General features: G+C 44.4%; 1 protein-coding gene across 1 annotated transcript in view; it reads left to right on the top strand.

The window, feature by feature from the left end:
* The window catches only part of MTUS2 (microtubule associated scaffold protein 2), a 368,115-nt gene that overhangs the window by 124,232 nt on the left and 226,084 nt on the right, over positions 1–17,799 (top strand). The window contains exon 5 of the mRNA XM_069601648.1: positions 12,734–12,928. Coding sequence (XP_069457749.1) covers positions 12,734–12,928 — 195 coding nt within the window. The remainder of the gene's footprint in view (positions 1–12,733; positions 12,929–17,799) is intronic.

Here is a 17,799-nt window from a genome sequence, read left to right as displayed (position 1 = left end):
ATACATGACCACTGGAAAAACCATAGCCTTGACTAGACGGACCTTAGTCAGCAAAGTAATGTCTCTGCTTTTGAATATGCTATCTAGGTTGATCATAACTTTCCTTCCAAGGAGTGAGCGTCTTTTAGTTTCATGGCTGCAATCACCATCTGCAGTGATTTTGGAGCCCAAAAAATAAAGTCTGACACTGTTTCCACTGTTTCCTCATCTATTTGCCATGAAGTGGTGGGACCACATGACATGATCTTAGTTTGCTGAATGTTGAGCTTTAAGCCAACTTTTTCACTCTCCTCTTTCACTTTCATCAAGAGGCTTTTTGGTTCCTCTTCACATTCTGCCATAAGGGTGGTGTCATCTGCAAATCTGAGGTTATTGACATTTCCCCCGGCAATCTTGATTCCAGCTTGTGCTTCTTCCAGCCCAGCATTTCTCAAGATGTATTCTGCATATAAGTTAAATAAGCAGGGTGACAGTATACAGCCTTGACATATTCCTTTTCCTATTTGGAACCAGTCTGTTGTTCCATGTCCAGTTCTAACTGTTGCTTTCTGACCTGCATATAATTATAACAATTTTAAACAGAAGCATAGTATTAATTTTTGAAAAGTCTGAGTGGTCATGATAATGTCAGAATGGAAGCTCTTCGTATAGTGACCGATGTTTGGAATGTAATCAATGAATCCAGTATCTCTCACCTGTCTCCCCAGTCTCCAGGGGCAGGTCTCCCTGCTGGAGCCTGTTTGTATCCCTTTCTTCCTTTTCATGCGGGTCTCTGTACACCCCATGGCCTCCTTTCAGTTCTTTATGCATTTCAACCCCTTCCTGACAAAAGGGTTCTGTGGTCAGCACACCTTCTAGAACACACTTCCTCCAGCACACTCCAAGCCCGGCCCTGTCCTCTCCTTCAGATTTCAACATAAATGTCTTGGCTCCGAGGACTTCCCTGGTGGTCCCGTGCTGAGTACTTTACCCCCCAGTGCAGGGGTACAGGTTTGATCCCTGGTTGGGGAACTGAGATCCCACATGCCTCATGCCCCAAAACTGAAACATGAAACAGAAGCAATATTGTAACAAATTGAGTGAAGACTTTAAAAGTGGCCCACATAAAAAAAAAAAAATCTTAAAAAGACATAAATGTCATGGCCCTGGAAAGAAACCTGACTGTGATCCCCCTATTCAGGGCCCCTTCCCAATCAGGTACTTTCTAACACATTTTCCTGTTTGTCTCCTTCAGCAGTTTATATCATGGCCTGTAATTCTAATTTTGCCTCCGCACACTGGCCATCTCTCACCCCACTGCAGTGCATAGTCTGTGAGAAAAAGTGAAAGTCACTCAGTTGTGTCTGACTCTTTGGGACCTCATGGACTGTACAGTCCATGGAATTCTCCAGGCCGGAACACTGGAGTGGGATCTTCCCAGCCCAGGGGTCAAACCCAGGTCTCCCACATTGCAGGCAGATTCTTTATCAGCTGAGCCACAGGGAAGCCTGAGAATGCTGGAGTGGGTAGCCTATCCCTTCGCCAGCGGATCTTCCCAACCCAGGAACTGAACCAGGGTCTCCTGCATTGCAGGCAGATTCTTTACCATCTGAGCCACCAGGGAAGCCCAGTGCGTGAGAACAGGCATTTAGAACTGCAATATCTATTGGATAAATGTTAACAGTAGCAGCAGCAGTGGGAGCTCTTGTGTGTGTGTTTTTTTCTTCTCATCATTAGGTAAAGTTGATAAAGTGCTGAGATGATTTGGAGCAGAAGCAGGCAAATTAAGGACAGATAGTAAATATTTTAAGCTTTGTGGGCCAAACAGCCTCTGTTAGAACTACTCCACTCTGCATCATTAGAGCAGAAGTGGTCACACCAAGTGAACGAGCATGGCCAGGTTCCAGTAAAGCTCTTTTTACAGAAATAAACGGCCAGCCTGCGGGCTGTATTTTGCTGACCGAATGCGGTTTCAGAGAATCACCGGTGTTTGAATGTTCACATCATTCCTTTATCCAGTATTTTATTCATTCTGCTGTTGAGCAGAGGTTTTCTGGGAACCTGGTGTGGGCCAGGGGCTGGTCTATGTTTGGGATGCACAGATTAAAATATATAGCCCAAACTTGGCAAAAACGTATAGCGAGATAAGAGAGATGCTTTTGATAGAGATTTTCAGAATGCACATGAGCGGGGTCCCCAACTCAGCTTGGGCAGGTGGGGGCTCTGAGAGGCTTTTCCAGATGAGGAGATGAGATGAGTTTTGCAGAATGAGTAGCAATTTACCAGAAGGGGTAAAGTAGCATGCGTATACCTGTCAGAGAGAGAGGTCGTGAGTGTGGTGAAGCAGATCCCTTACAGGGACTGACTGCTCAGTCAGAAGTACCGGATAATGCTTTATAGGGTGGGGGTGGGGGTGGACACTTAGTCACTGGACACAGGCAGGGCTCGAGCTTCCTTGGGGACATTTGGGTAGAAATCTCCAAAGGGCAGAAATGGGGACTGGAGAGAGGTCTATGCCAAAGGTCAACATGGGAGTCGTTGTCCCCACCTCGATCTGCGCAGATGGGTAAGAGAGGGAGAATCGAGTAAGGAAAAGGTCACGAAGGGGACTGTGTGCCTACATCTAAGGGGTGACTGAAGGAAGAAGCCTGCAAGAGGCAGGACACCCACCGCAGGGTGGCTGGCTGGTGGAGGACATGGGGGGAAATGCAGTGTTTTAGTCTAATGAAGAGGGAGCATCCGAGGCAGAAAAATGGTCAAATCTGTTTCATAGGAGACAGGGCAAGTAAAAATGCAAAGAGGCGGTTGGGATGGGAAATTAGGAAGCAGTTGGTGACCTAGTTTTGAATGAGCAATTTTAGTAGAATGTGGGGGCGGAAGTCACATATTAGTGAGTTGAGAAGTGAATGAGAAGTGAATGAAAATTGAGGGAGTGGAGGCAATGAGAATAGACTCCTGTTTCTAAAAACGCCCTGGTGGAGAAGAGAGCACGGTACTTGCTGCCAGGGAACGGGGGCTGTGCTTTGTTTTGTTGTTCAGACTGTGACCCAGGGGATCTTCCCGACCCAGGGGTCAAACCCATGTCTCCTGCATTGGCAGGCAAATTCTTTACCACCGAGTTACCTGGGAAGCCTCCCCCTGCCAAATAAAAAATAGAATGAAAATAGTTTATTGGCATCATTTAAGTGCCATATCATTATTTTTATCGTGGTTTTACTTAATTTCATGAGAACTATGTAGCATTTACCAAGAAAAATTTTAATCCAATGGGAAAATATCCCTGTAAAGACAGACCAACAATGAAATTCCTGAGATGGTCAAGAGATGAAGAAGAAAATGGCGACCCACTCCAGTATTCCTGCCTGGAGAATCCCATGGACAGAGGAGCCTGGTGGCCTACAGTCCCTGAGGTCACAAAGAGTCGGATACAACTCAGCACGGACACGTGGTCAAGGAGCATATGGCATAACTATGGTTCCTTTGGAGTCTTAATGACACCGGATGACCCTGGGGCATATCTCGGAGGCTTCCGAAGAACATTCGGTTTGTTTTGGCATTTGTATTATTAATAGTTTATCTCTCAGTATCACCGTTACTACATACTGCTGGAATGGACGTTCGTAGTGGCTGTGTTTTTATTATGCGTTTGGCCATCCCCACTTTGGTTTACATTTGTTGCGACTGAGCATGCCTAAGAATGGCAGGGCATGCCAAACGCCTAAAGCCTGCAGGAAGTAGTACAAATGCAATTTTCCTCAGCCAGGACCCAGAGATAGCTTCAGTGGCTCTGGGGCGGGTCACAGGCTTAACAGCTATTCTACTTATTTGGACAAACACTGTTAGTATACATAATAAATATTGAGCACCTACTGTTTGTCAAGTTGTTTTAGGCCCTTAGGATACAACCGTGAACAAGACGAGATCCCCAGGCAGTTACGACGCAGTGTGATTTTGTGCTGTGACCACAAAGTCTTCTGGGCCCAGGGGAACAGAGGAGGGGATCTCACCCCAAGCTGGGGGGCAGGAGAGTTTGTCGGGTGTAGTGTGGTGTGAAGGAGTGAAGGATTTGATGTTGTTCTTGTGGAACTTCCCTTCCTCTTTCTCCTGGGATGGATGTGTTGTTTCCTTGTTTGTTTTGCTGGAGTATATCCTTGGAAATTTCCAGAGAGAGTTCAAGGAAAGCAAACTCGCTGAGATTTTTGCCTTTCTGAAACTGTCTTTAGTCTGCATTCACTGGATCAAATAGAATATTCTGGGTTGAAAATGAGTTTCTTTCAAAACATGCAGACTTATTAGCGTTGCTCAAAAGAAACGTGGTGACTATCTGAGAATTTTTTGGGGGGGTGGGGGTAGGAGACCTGTTTTTATTTCTCTCCAAAAGCTTAGAATCTTCTCTTACCCTTGGTATTTTAAAAATTCGGTGTGTGTGTGTGTGCATGGGCACACTGTGTGTCATACAGAGAGTGAGAGAAGATGAGAGAGAGCGAGGGAGAGAGAGACAGAAATATGGCAGACAGAGATAGAGAGGAATTCAGAGAGGTGAAGGGGAGGAAGGGAGGGTAGATTGATTTATCTTGCTAGGACTTGCTAAACTCTATTTCCCTTCAGCTTTGGGCAATCATCTCATCATCTTGTATTTTGTTCAGTCCAACTTCTCTGTTTTCTCTGTCTTCCTAGAATTTCTATTATTTGGTATTTGGACCTCCCAAAGTGGTGAACTTATGTCTAGTTTTTCTTTCATTTAAAAAAATTTTTTAAAGATTTTTTTCATGTAGACCATTTTTGAAATCTTTATTGAATTTGTTACCATGTTTTGATTTTTTTTTTTTGCTGAGAGACATGTGGGATTTAACTTCCCAGGCAGTTCAGTTCAGTTGCTCAGTCATGTCCGACTCTGCGACCCCTTGAACTGCAGCACACCAGGCCTCCCTATCCATCACCAACTCCCAGAGGTTACTCAAACTCATGCCATTGAGTTGATGATGCCATCCAACCATCTCATCCTCTGTCGTCCCCTTCTCCTCCTGCCTTCAATCTTTCCCAGCATCAGGGTCTTTTCAAATGAGTCAGCTCTTTGCATCAGGTGGCCAAAGGATTGGGGTTTCAGCCTCAACATCAGCCCTTCCAATGAATACTCAAGACTCATTTCCTTTAGGATGGACTGGTTGGATCTCCTTGCTGTGCAAGGGACTCTCTCCAACACCACAGTTCAAAAGCGCGTTCAGCTTTCTTTATACTCCAACTCTCATATCCATACATGACCACTGGAAAAACCATAGCCTTGACTAGATGGACCTTTGTTGGCAAAGCAATGTCTCTGCTTTTAAATATGCTGTCTAGGTTGGTCATAACTTTTCTTCCAAGGAGTGAGCGTCTTTTAATTTCATGGCTAAAGTCGCCATCTGCAGTGATTTTGGAGCCCAGGAAAATAAAGTCTGATACTCTTTCCACTTCCCAGTGAGTGAAGTCTCTCAGTCGTGTCCTACTCTTTGTGACCCCATGGACTGTAGCCTACCATGTTCCTCTGTCCATGGGATTTTCCAGGCAAGAGTACTGGAGTGAGTTGCCATTTCCTTTTCCAGAGGATTTTCCCGACCCAGGGATCGAACCCAGGTCTCCTGCATTGTAGGCAGATACTTTACCATCTGAGCCACTTCCCAACCAGAGATCAAACCCATACCTCCTGCATTGGGAGGCCGAGTCTAAACCACTGGGCTGCCAAGGAAGCCTCTATTGTTTTTCTCACATGCTCTCTCTTTCTTCATGCTTTTCCTCCTTTTAGACCGTCTCTCTGGGCTTTATTTTCTAATGCTTCCCTTGAAAGCCTTGTTTTGGCACATCTTCCTGATGTCTGATTGCGTCTTTTCATAGCAGATTTCTGTTCCTTTTACTGTTGCAACATCTTCCCAAATTTCTCTAAGGGCGCCTCTTTCAAAATATCTCCTGTTTCCTAAATTCTCTCTGTAGTCTCGGGGCAGATTTTGATTCTCTTGATTTTTTGGTTGCTTGGGTTATGCGGTAAGCTCTTCTCAGAGTCTTTGTGATCAGTCACGCTTGCTATTGACTGGGATGAACTTGAAGTCCATTTGTTTGCACTCTGTAGGAGTCTGTTTCCCCTCACCCTGGGGCTTGGCACCAGTGGGCAGGGGGAAAGTGAATTCCTGGTGCTGGGTGCTGCATGGGCAGATGAAGGCCAGGGGTTCTTCCCCTGCCTGCCTCCCTGTCTCAGCCTCTCCCCCTCCTCCCCGGGATCCGAGGCTCTGTGGCCCTGGCTGTCCGGCTGGAGGTCAGCGCGCACTCCCTCCACTGCAGCGCGGACGGCTCTCCTGTCTGCTGCAGCCTGCACGTCTCCTCTGCCCGCCGGCCGGGGACCTCTGTTTCTGTTGCAGAAATTGTTGAAATAGCTGCCTCAGTAAGTAGCTCTTTTCTCTCTCTTGTCCTAGGCTTAAATATGTAAATTGCTTAAGAGAAAGAAGTCACTAAATGTTAGCTCTTATTATGAACTGTACTTCTTCAGATTGAATGACTCTGACTTTAAGGCATCTTTGGTAAGAAAGGGACAAACTGCCTGCGTTCTGTCCACCACCGTGAGCTGGCAAGCCTCCTTTTCCACATAAATCTAGTCACCAGCACCTCGTAGGGTGCTGTTCAGTAGTGTGAGATGGCTGTTTCCTCAGGCTTGCAGAAGAATTCCGAGAACTGTGCTGTTAAACGCATTCCGTAGAGATGCTCTATCATCATAATCTCCTGAGTCTTTTCCTTAGCCAAGAGCACAAGGGCTTTGAATTTTTTCCTCTGTTTTGCAGTGCGACAGCCAGTTATCAGAAAACAGATGATTCAAGGGCATTTGCTCATAAAAATATTGTTCCTTTCAGTGAGCTTTGAGATGCTGATGGTTTCCCCGAGAATCACGGATATAAATAGAATCTAAGGCTTTCTCCATCCACACGTATACCCACAGCAGTTTAGAAGCATTGGTAGGTTTAGAGTCATTTACAAATAATTGACTAACTCTGCCATTTCTGTAAGGTGTCCTCGTACAAGGTCACCTGTATTTGACATCTCTTTTTAAACAGCTTCTAAACGTATGCAGATCTGTCCATCAAAAGTATGGCATTTGCAGTATTTATATTACTTGTCCCTTCCTCAAATGTCCTTCTGTTTGCAGCACTCTTTCAAGCCTGCACCCGACCCTCCGCTTTCCAATTTCCATTTCTTACTCAAAGCCTTTGAGGAATTTATACACTGACCAATTATGTATAGAGCGGTCAACGCTCCCTAGTGGTGATTTTATTCTTCTGCGGTGGAAAACACATCACTGGATGTTTGTGAATCTCTGGATTAAATCCAGCCACTTAAAGTGAGGCAGCAAGATCGAAACAGAAATGTGGATGTAGATACGCAGATCTTAGATAGACTCTAATAATGCAAAAATGCTTGGTCTCAGTGTTTTAGAGTACTATAAGAAAGTAAAACTCAAGATTCGGACCTCAGTTAAAGACATACTGCATACATACGTTTATTTGGTTTTGCAGATTGCTTATTGCTCAGTTAGCAGTATTCTGTTTTTACCTTTAGATCCATCCCTTTGCAGCTCTAAAACCATGAACCAAACCAAACCAAAATAAAACAACTTTAACTAATTCCCTTTCTAGCCTGGGTATTAAACAATGCCAGTGACCTGGATTGTGGACAGACACACCTGTCATGAGGTTAGCATTAAACTTAAAAATAATTTCAGGCATTGCTTTAGATTTTCCTGAAGTCTCACCAAAGGGTTTTATTGTCGTCTCTTTGCTTAATCATTGGGCGTGTATTTCTGACAGTGACCTAGGTCTGATCTTGGCCCTGAAGCCATTTCTTAATTTTCATCTTGTTTGTCATTTAGAGAGCTTTGAATTTTCAGTGTGTTGTAACTTCTTAACGTTTAACCATTACTTTATGTTCACATCTTTAGTTTGTCTCTCCATTCTTCTTTTTTACCAGAATAGTAAGCAGCTGGGTAGGATCTTCATTTCTTGGCCTGGATATCTCCTTAGCAGGAGTCCTGAATTCTTTAGATACAATTTCTACATTCCATGCCACAGCAGGTAACATTGTTGCTAAACTTTCAGCCACCCTTAACAAGGACTCAGTTCAGTTCAGTTGCTCAGTGGTGTCTGACTCTTTGTGACCCCGTGAATCACAGCACGCCAGGCCTCCCTGTCCATCACCAACTCCCAGAGTTCACTCAGACTCATGTCCATCGAGTCAGTGATGCCATCCAGCCATCTCATCCTGGGTCGTCCCCTTCTCCTCCTGCCCCCAATCCCTCCCAGCATCAGAGTCTCACTTTCCATCAATTCTCTCACTTTCAACCCTCACCAACAGCTTCCTCAAAGACCTTCCTGGGAGTGTGGCTGTCTTAACCATTGGAGCACCAGGGAATCCCCAGGATATGCATTTTTAGATGCAGTTTCGTTTCTGTCATTATAATGGGCAGGTGGTGTTATCCTCATTTTTCTTTTCTCCTTTATAACTTAGTGTTTATCTTTGGTTGCTCTGGTTCTTCCTTGCTGTGCGAGCAGACTTTTCTCAGTTGCAGTGAGCAGGGGGTACCCTCTAGTTGCTGCGTGTGGGCTTCTCATTGCAGTGGCTTCTCTTGTTGCAGAGCCTGGGCTCTAGCCTCATGGGCTCAGTGGTTGCAGCTCCTGGGCTCTAGAGCGCTGGCTCAATAGTTGTGGCTCACAGACTTAGCTGCTTTGTGGCACATGGTATCTTCCTGGACGGGGAGCAATCCCTATGTTGTATCAGCAAGTGGTTTCTTACCCACTACACCATCAGGGAGGTCCTGTCCTCATGTTTTCTATGAGGAAACAGATTCAGAGAGTTTGAGTCTGTCCTGAGATTATACACTTGATGTTACCATCAAACTCAGATCTTTAGTACAATCCTGAAACCTGCCACTTCCTTTCTTTCTTTAATTGTGTCTTTCTCATCTCCTGTGGGATGGTTGCAGCTTTAACATTAAAAGTTTTTGCTTATTATCTCCCAACGTGGAGGAAAAAGGAGCTGCTGTTTATTCTTATTCGAGAGTAAAGTGAGAGGATTTCTTTCACAGCCACTCGAACAAAGTGAACTGCCTCTCTGCAAAGTATCTGTGAAAGAAAAAAACTTTTTAAAAGCAACTGGGAAGAACTATAATAAAAGTTTTTTAAAAAGGATAGTTTGAGTCATATAATGTGCTGTTCTGTGTGTATAAATATACCAGAAAATACCCACTTCAGATGTACAATCAGGAGAAAATGGGCCCTGGGTAAACACCCTGGGTCATTCTACTCGATGATTTTGCCTTTCTTCAGCTCTTTGCTTCCCATTGCGCTTGGTCTGGCCTCTGTTTGGGCCTGTTTGACCCCTTATTCTAGACCATGGTTATTTATCAACAAATGTCTCTATGTCAGTAGGTTGTAAGCCCCTCTTGGGGGCCCCTGCTTTGTTTCTGAATTTCCCACGGTGCCTTCTAAAGTGCCTTGGCCATGGTGGTGTCTGTCAATGCATATTGAGTTGGGTGGATATCCATTTCCATTCTTAAAGGTTTTTTTTTTTTACTACCTGAGATGTCAGAAACATGGGACAACAATGGATGGACCGTTATCAATATAGTATTGAGCCATAAAGCACCATAATCTCGTTCTAGTTGATTGAGATATTTCTAGCATTCCAAAGTCATATTTGAAGGAGAATCACTACAAAAGGGGAAAAGGTAAGAACAAATAACAACTTTTCATTTTTCCTCTAAATGTGAAGATTTGTGTTCTTCAAAGGATTCATCTTTCAAAAGAAAACCAGGATCACTTTGAAAAAGTGACACGTCTTTTTAGCGCTTAATAGCAGCAAAATCTCTTTTGTTGTTCAAACAGGAGTTTGTATGTTTGGGGGGGGGTGGGCAAAATCTTGACAGAATGTATAGCCTTGATGAAAGTGAAAGACGTAAGCACACATAAGCTCCTTTGCATGGGATTTGAATATTTGATTCTAGAGGTCTCTTTGTAAGTGTTCAAATTAATTTTTGGAGTTATTTAATTTCCCCATTGTGGTCATATTCATTTGGAAGAGACTTTGATCTGCCATACAGAGCATCTCTTCCATCTCCCTGTTAGAAGGGGTCTTCGTGGAGGACTCACAATGCCAGCCCAAGTCCTCCATCTGTCACAGCCCTTTGAAAGTGAAGATGCTGATAGAGTTTCTGACACTCATTGCTGCAGCTCACTGTAAGCCTGTTACTGAACACAAGAATTCCTTATTCTTTAAAAAACTTCCATTTTCATATAACAGCTCCATTGATATATAATTCATAAGGCTAGATAGGAGTCACCCTTTGAAAGGATGCTATTCAGTGGTTTTTAGTCTGTTCACAGCATTGGGCAACCACAACCACCATCAGTCTTAGAACATTTTTATAGAAACCCTGTGCCTGTTATCAAACCCTCCCCTTTTCCCCAAACTCCAGCCCCTGGCAACCATTAACCTACTTCCTGTCTCTATAGATTTGCCTCCTCTGGACGTTGCATATAATTGAATCATGCAGCGTGCAGCCTTTTCTGTCTGGCTTCTTCCATTTGTTGTAATGCAGCGGTCCTCAACCTTTTTGGCAGCAGGGACGGAATTCATGGAAGACAATTTTTCCATGAACTGGGGGGTGGTGGGGGGATGGTTTCGGGATAATTCAGGTGTGTTACATTTATTTCAGGTGTGCAACTTTATTTCTATTATTATATTATGTGAGCTCCACTTCAGGTCATCAAGCATTAGATTCCGGAGTTTGTGGGGCCCCTGCTTTAATGTTTCACGATTCATCCATATTGTAGCCTGTATCAGGGCCTCGGTCCATTTTATGGCTGAGAAATACTGTGTTGGCCTTCCTCAGTTAATGCACCTTTGTGTTGCTTCCACTTTTTGTCCCTTATGATTTAGGCCAATGTTCTCTCTGTCTCTTTCTTCCTCCCCTCTGCCTTCAGCCTTTTTTCCCTTTGTTGTTTTCCCTGGAGGTTCCTGTGCTCTGCTTGTATCGATAACGTTTCTTCCCGAAAGCTTCAAACCAACATCCTCTGGGGTGGACCTCTCTATGGCAGTGGTTGCTTTATGGGATGTCAGGACCCTGGGTGGGTTTCAGTTAAGCTCTTTGGTGTCCACAGAGATGCCATGGGTGTTCTTTTAGATGACCCTGAGGATTGAGCTTCCCTGGTAGTTTAGCCCTAAAGATTCCACCTGCAGTGCAGGAGATGCAGGAGACTTGGGTTTAATGTCTGGGTCAGGAAGATCCCCTGGAAGGGGGCACAGCAACCCACTCCAGTATTCTTGCCTGGAGAATCCTATGGACAGAGGAGCCTGGTGGGCTACAGTCCATGGGTTACAAAGTGTCAGCACAACTGAGCGACTAACAACCACCAGCACCTGGGCATCAGGATTTCTGTGTGACAGACACATAGGTGGAGCAGGTAGTGCTGAGCCGTCTGGTCTTAGGAGCACAGACTGCTTGGCCTTTTTTCCTCTTTTTCACCCTAATGGCTGCTTTTTCATGAATGACTACCCAGCGGGCCCCTATATGACAAGGTAGCCTTTCCCCTGAGCCAGGCATCAGTCCCAACTCCTTTCTAAGACATGCACATAGGTCCTAGCAAAGATTCGTGACCCAGGGTCACTCTCAGAAGGGCCCCAGTCCAATCCCATAGTCCTGTTCCTAAAAGCAGAAGTCAGGAAACCACAGCTGTACAGACCCCACTTTCGCTGGACACAGGTGTGACCCCAGCCTCCCCCTCAGGGGAGCTGTTGCCAGAGGAAGGGGCTCCGTAGGCCAGCCTAGAGTCCGTTGGTTCTCTCTGTATTTCCACACCTTGTTGTTCAGTCATGTGTCCAATTCTTTGTGACCCTATGGACTGCAGCACACCAGGCTTTCCTGTTCTTCACCTTCTCCTGCAGTAGGCTTAAACTCATGTCCAAAATGCTTTCTATATGTAGACTGTTCACTGACATTTTTACACCTTCAATTTTCTTTTTTTTTTTTAAACGGATAGTCCATTTCTTAAATTAATAGGCAACCTGATTGAGCTTTCAATAGATAATGAAGAGTTCATTGTAGCATAAGAACACTGATGAAGGGTCTGAACACAGTAAATATGGCTGCAGTGAAAGTTAAGTGGCTTGACTAGGAATGTTATACAAAACAGTAGGCTGCTTGGCCCTTTTCCCCTTTAAGTGTCATTAAAAAGCATTTGTGTATCGATAACGTTCTGGTCCTACCTGGTGTTGAGAGACTTCTCGTAGGATTGGGATGATCCTTGCAGTGGCTAGGTATGGAGCTTGGCTCAAACACAGAGGTGGGATTTATAATAATGTTTTATTATTTCAACATTAACCAGCTTTGCATATAACTGGGAACTAATTTTAAAGTTTTGAATGCATTCTCAGTCACTAAGTTGTGTCCAACTCTTTTGTGACCCCATGGACTGTAGCCCGCCAGGCTCCTCTGTCCATGGGATTCTCCAGGCAAGAATACTGGAGTGGGTTGCCATGTCCTTCTCCAGGGGATCTTCCTGACCCAGGGATGGAAAACCTAGCATAGCCCCAAATAGATAACTAAATAAACTTTTAAAAAGAGTAAATTATGGTTTGTTTATGCTGGAGCTGGGTTAGTATTCACAATCTGTGCATTCTCTATCTTGCTGTCAACTGAGGCTTTTTTTTTTTTCTTCCTGGTTTGGGTTCATTTTAGCAGATTTGAAGAAAGCTTCCAGTTCAAATGCTGCAAAATCCAACCTACCCAAATCTGGACTTCGTCCTCCTGGCTACTCGCGTCTCCCCGCAGCCAAGCTGGCGGCCTTCGGCTTCGTCCGGAGCTCCAGCGTGTCCTCGGTGTCCAGCACCCAGTCGGCGGACAGCGCCCAGCCCGAGCCCAGCCGGCTGGCCAACCGTAAGTGGGGCGGATGGGCGGGCGGGCAGGCGACACTGCTGTTCCAGACAGGCCTGACCAGCAGAGAGCGAATCAGCACGTGTACACGGGATTGCAATTTCTGTGTGCATAAAGTAAGAATTTGGATTGACTACCTTACTCTCCCATGCTTGGGACTTTAAAAATAATCTACTGTAGGGGAAAAAAAGGCCTGTTTGGCACTGCCATTTTCCAAGTTATATGGGGAGTGAATGTGCCTGAAAAGGACTTCTAAATTACTCTTAAATCTAGAAAGTGACTTATTGCTTTCTAGAGGCTGATTGCAGGAGCCCTTTGCCTCATGCATTCTAGGTAAGAAGCCACAGAAAAATCCAAAAATGTTCTTACCGTGTTGTGCTATCGTGAAGCATGTTAGATGTGGAATATAGTGGAAGGAATCATTTTAGTCACCTGTGATTATCCAGTATGCCTTCCTGTTGGCGGAGCACTCGGTTTCTAAAAGCCAGCTCAAGGGTGCTAGAAACGGGGAAGCCCAGGTGAGCTGCTTGTAAGTCTGTGCCAAGGAAGGTCCCCGTGAGCTGAGAAGGTGTCAGTCCAGACCTGCTTCCAGACACTGGTGTTGTAAGCTGAATTTGAAAGGATGAAGTCATAGCCTTCAAGCAGGTCCCAGCAGCCCCTGTCCCTAAAGAAGACTCAGAGGATGCCCTTGTTCACCTGAACCATCAAGGCTCAAGCAGCTTTTCAGCCTCATCGACTGGATCTGAAGCTGTGACACCTCAGATGTCAAGTAGTAATGATCTGCATACTCCTTAGCAGCTTTCCTATGGAGAGCTGTTTGAAGGATGATACGAGCTGAATCAAGTTGGAATAAGGGATGGTGAGGGGGAGAGAGAGAGGAGGAAGAGAGGTTAAGAATGAGAGGGATTTTGTATTATTTGTTCCATTTCGTTTCTCTAAGCTTATTTTTTTCCCCCTGTTCTTTCTTGGGTGGAACATTTGTACACTTGGTCTAAATTTTGGCCTGCCTGCTTACTCCTAAAAGTAATGGGTTATATTTTCCTTCCCCTTAATGTGTTTGTAAGCATGTCTGAGAGGTTGTTCACTTGGTTCCCTGAAGGTGTCCTGCTTTCACCTGGGAATCATTTTAGGAATCCCGCTGGGATCAGGGGTTGCATCACGGTATGGTGCACGTCTCAAAATCTTAGCACAAATATACGAGAGAACTGTTTGTAAATGTGTGGCTCTTATTTCTAGGGGTGTGTGTGCGCGCACGTGCTCATATTAACAGTCCGAAGGTTTTGAAATAGAGGAGCAATGATCTGTCATCATTTTCAATAGAGGTTCCCAGGGTCATATTTCTCTCTTAGATGGAGCATAAATGATAAAAAAAAAAAATCTCGTATGTGTCTTTCCAAGGAAGGAGTTAAGATTTTGACTTCTTAAAAAAAATGAGCCCTGTCCCCACAGCAGGTGCTTTTTCAAAAGGAGACGTAACAGGTGTGAATGGAATAATTCCAGATGTGCTTAGGGCATTTCTTCTCACCTGTGCATCAAAGGATGCAGGCCGAGGACTCCGTGAACACCCAAGGAGACAAGAGCCATGTGCCAGAGAAAATAACTCTTAGCTTACAAACTTCATCGTAAAAGCCATATTTACTGTTTTCTATTTCTAAAAAACAGTATGTTAGAACTGATTTTTTAATTATTTGCTGCCTAACTGTATATAAATTTGTCCTTCACTAAATCACAGGAAAACTTCACATTTATGTCTTCATACTGCTGCTGCTAAGTCGCTTCAGTCATGTCCGACTCTGTGCGACCCCATAGACGGCAGCCCACCAGGCTCCCCCTTCCCTGGGATTCTCCAGGCAAGAACACTGGAGTGGGTTGCCATTTCCTTCTCCACTGCATGAAAGTGAAAAGTGAAAGGGAAGTCACTCAGTCGTGTCTGACTCTTCGCGACCCCATGGACTGCAGCCTACCAGGCTCCTCTGTCCATGGGATTTTCTAGGCAAGAGTACGGGAGTGGGGTGCCATTGCCTTCTCCGTGTCTTAATACTATTAGCTATTAATATTATGCTTCTGCTTGTTACTAGATTTAATGTCAGGAAAACTTTTGCTCCTGATGCTTTGATGACAAGGATTAAGTAAAATACAAAACTCTTGGGAGAGCTGCAAGTCCTTAGATTAACTCCTAGGAGCAAATGTTGCCAGTTTAGCTCATGAAAACAGCTAATATGATATCAGAGTTTGTTCCTTTTTGTTTCCTGTGTACCTTTCTTTAGGCATTATATTCCCCTAGGGTTTGTTTTAGGAATATGGCTATAATAAGGGGTTGCACAACAGGCAGGAGATCCCTCAAAATCTGAAACATGATTATAATGGGAAACTATTTGCAAATGTGCAGTTCATGATTTTAGATACTCACATGCCTGTAAGTAGTCTTGACACTGTCCATGTGGCTGTGAATACTGTATGCGGGACACTTGAGTGTTTTGTTATGAATCTCCTAGTGTCTCCTGGGCTACCTTGATTTATTTGCAACTCTTCTGTGTGGTTTTTCTGTGTCCTGATGGGCAAGCAGTGATGACTGTAAAAGGGTGGCCTGGAAGCCCCGACTGTGGTCTTACATGGAGTCTGCCCTCTACCCGGGGCTTAGACTTAGCACCATTCATTCAGCTCCCCCAGGGCAGAGGCTTCCCAAGGCAGGTGCCCTGATGTATGTGTCTTCTGATTTTCTCCACAAAGTTTTGGCAGTTGGAGCCAACACAGGGAAAGAAATCATCTGTTGGTCCTTAGAATTTGAGGGTATTTTACCATCCTGTCCACCCCTTCATTTTATAGCTGAGCAAACAGAATGACCCGGTCCCATCCTGGGACCATGTTCTTCTTCCTCTGTTTAGTTATTAAAGCTGCCATACATGGTAAAGACACACCCATGATGTGGAGTCTTTTCTATCTATTAGGGAAGCAAATCTTAGAGTCCAGTTGGCATGAGAGGGCCCTTAGACCCAGCCCGCCTCTCCCTGCCCCGCCCCTTCCCAGGTGTGTGTTCCTGGTGATGACCGGATGTGTGGGGGCCACTATGGTGAGGCAGCGCTCCTTGTAGGGTCAGCCTGGCTCCCTGAAATCCCCTGCTAGTAACCTGGTCTCTCTGGATTAACACACAACCTTTGTCCTCAGTGTGCTACAGGAGACCCCCTCACCCCTCCTCTATAGGTTCATCGGGGGAAGATGATGAAGTTGGCCAGTTTTGAACCGCAGATAAAACTTCAAATTCCACTAGGTCGTGACCCATTGTGTGTGTGTGTGTGTGTGTGTGTGTGTGTGTTTTTAAAGATTGAACGTGAATAGGAAGAAAATAATCTTCTAACTTAAAAGTTAAACTTCTCCTTAAAATCATAGTATTTCAGCAGGTCCAACCCAGTACGTAGCTCATCATTTTTTAAATGGTTATCAGAGAAAGGAAAAAGACTCTCCAGTATGCTTTAGGCAATGGAAGCTTCGAGAAAAACAATAGCTATGGAATTTAGTGTTAGTAATAGCCCAGAGTATACAGGGTTGTCAAATTTATCAGCAGTTAGGTTTGTAGACTTGATTTTCCCAGTGGATAGGAGGTGTTTTTTAAGAGAATAGCACTGATATATACACACTACTGTGTGTTAAATAGCTAGCTAGTGGGAAGCTGTTGTATAGCATAGAGAGCTCAGCTTGGCACTTTGTGATGACCTAGAGGGGTGGGATGTGAGCGGGTGGGAAGGAGGCTCAAGAGGGAAGGGATATACATACGTTTATAGCTAATTCATGTTGTCCAACAGAAACCAATACGACATTATAAAGCACTTATATTCCAATTAAAAATAAAATAAAAAAATAAAACTACCAATTAAAAAAAAGTTAAGACCTTTGGATGTGTGTGTGGGACGGGGGGACGGATGGGAAAACTTACAGTTTCATGAATTAATCATTAATGAAAACAGATCATATCACCCAAGGATAGGATAATTTATGTGGAGTTTCATCTCTCATTGTGGATTCTGAATAGCACCTAACCTATTGGTGCTCAAGAAATAGAAAACATCATGAAGAAGGTGACATTTGCAGCTGCCTTTTTCAGTTTCTCCTCGTCTTGTTCTCGTCTGTGATAGCTCATGTTTTCTGTCTGCGTTTCAGGCCAGAAATCCTGAAACAAAGAATTTGGAAAGAGAAAGCAGAAATCTGAAGGGTTTTCTCTTGCTTCTGTTTCTGGTTCAGGGAAGCAGTAGAATGTTTGGGAAAGTAGGGGTGGAACTGGATGTGAGCAGAGAAACTGAAATGGAGATAAAGAATCATGACCAGGGGATATTTGTGCTCACAGCCTTAAAACTGAGTTGGGGTGGAGGGTTTACTTCTCTTTCGCTTTTTTGATGTGTATCTTTCTAGTTTATTCTCATGTGCATGTACACATTTTTTTTTCTTTCACAACTTGGGAGTCATATGTACTCTTTGTAATCTTTTTTTCCCCTGTTTAATCCATTGAAAACATTTGTCTCAGCCATTAGGTTTTCTTATATAACATGCTTTTAAAAATTGGGTGATAATTGCTTTACAATATCGTATTGGTTTCTGCTGTTCAGTTCAGTTCAGTCACTCAGTTGCTCAGTCGTGTCTCTTTGCGACCCCATGGACTGCAGGGCTCCCTGTTTATTGCCAGCTCCTGGAGTTTACTCAAACTCATGTCCGTTGAGTCGTTGATGCCATCCAACCATCTCATCCTCTGTTGTCCCCTTCTCCTCCCACCTTCAGCCTTTCCCAGCATCAGGGTCTTTTCCAATGAGTCAGCTCTTCACATCAGGTGGCCAGTATTGAAGTGTCAGCTTCAGCTTCCAGTGAATATTCAGGACTGATTTCCT

The sequence above is a fragment of the Ovis canadensis genome, chromosome 10 (assembly GCF_042477335.2).
Source record: "Ovis canadensis isolate MfBH-ARS-UI-01 breed Bighorn chromosome 10, ARS-UI_OviCan_v2, whole genome shotgun sequence".
In the NCBI taxonomy this organism is placed as follows: domain Eukaryota; kingdom Metazoa; phylum Chordata; class Mammalia; order Artiodactyla; family Bovidae; genus Ovis; species Ovis canadensis.
Note: the sequence above shows the minus strand (reverse complement) of the source record. Positions and strands in the feature narration are given on the sequence as shown.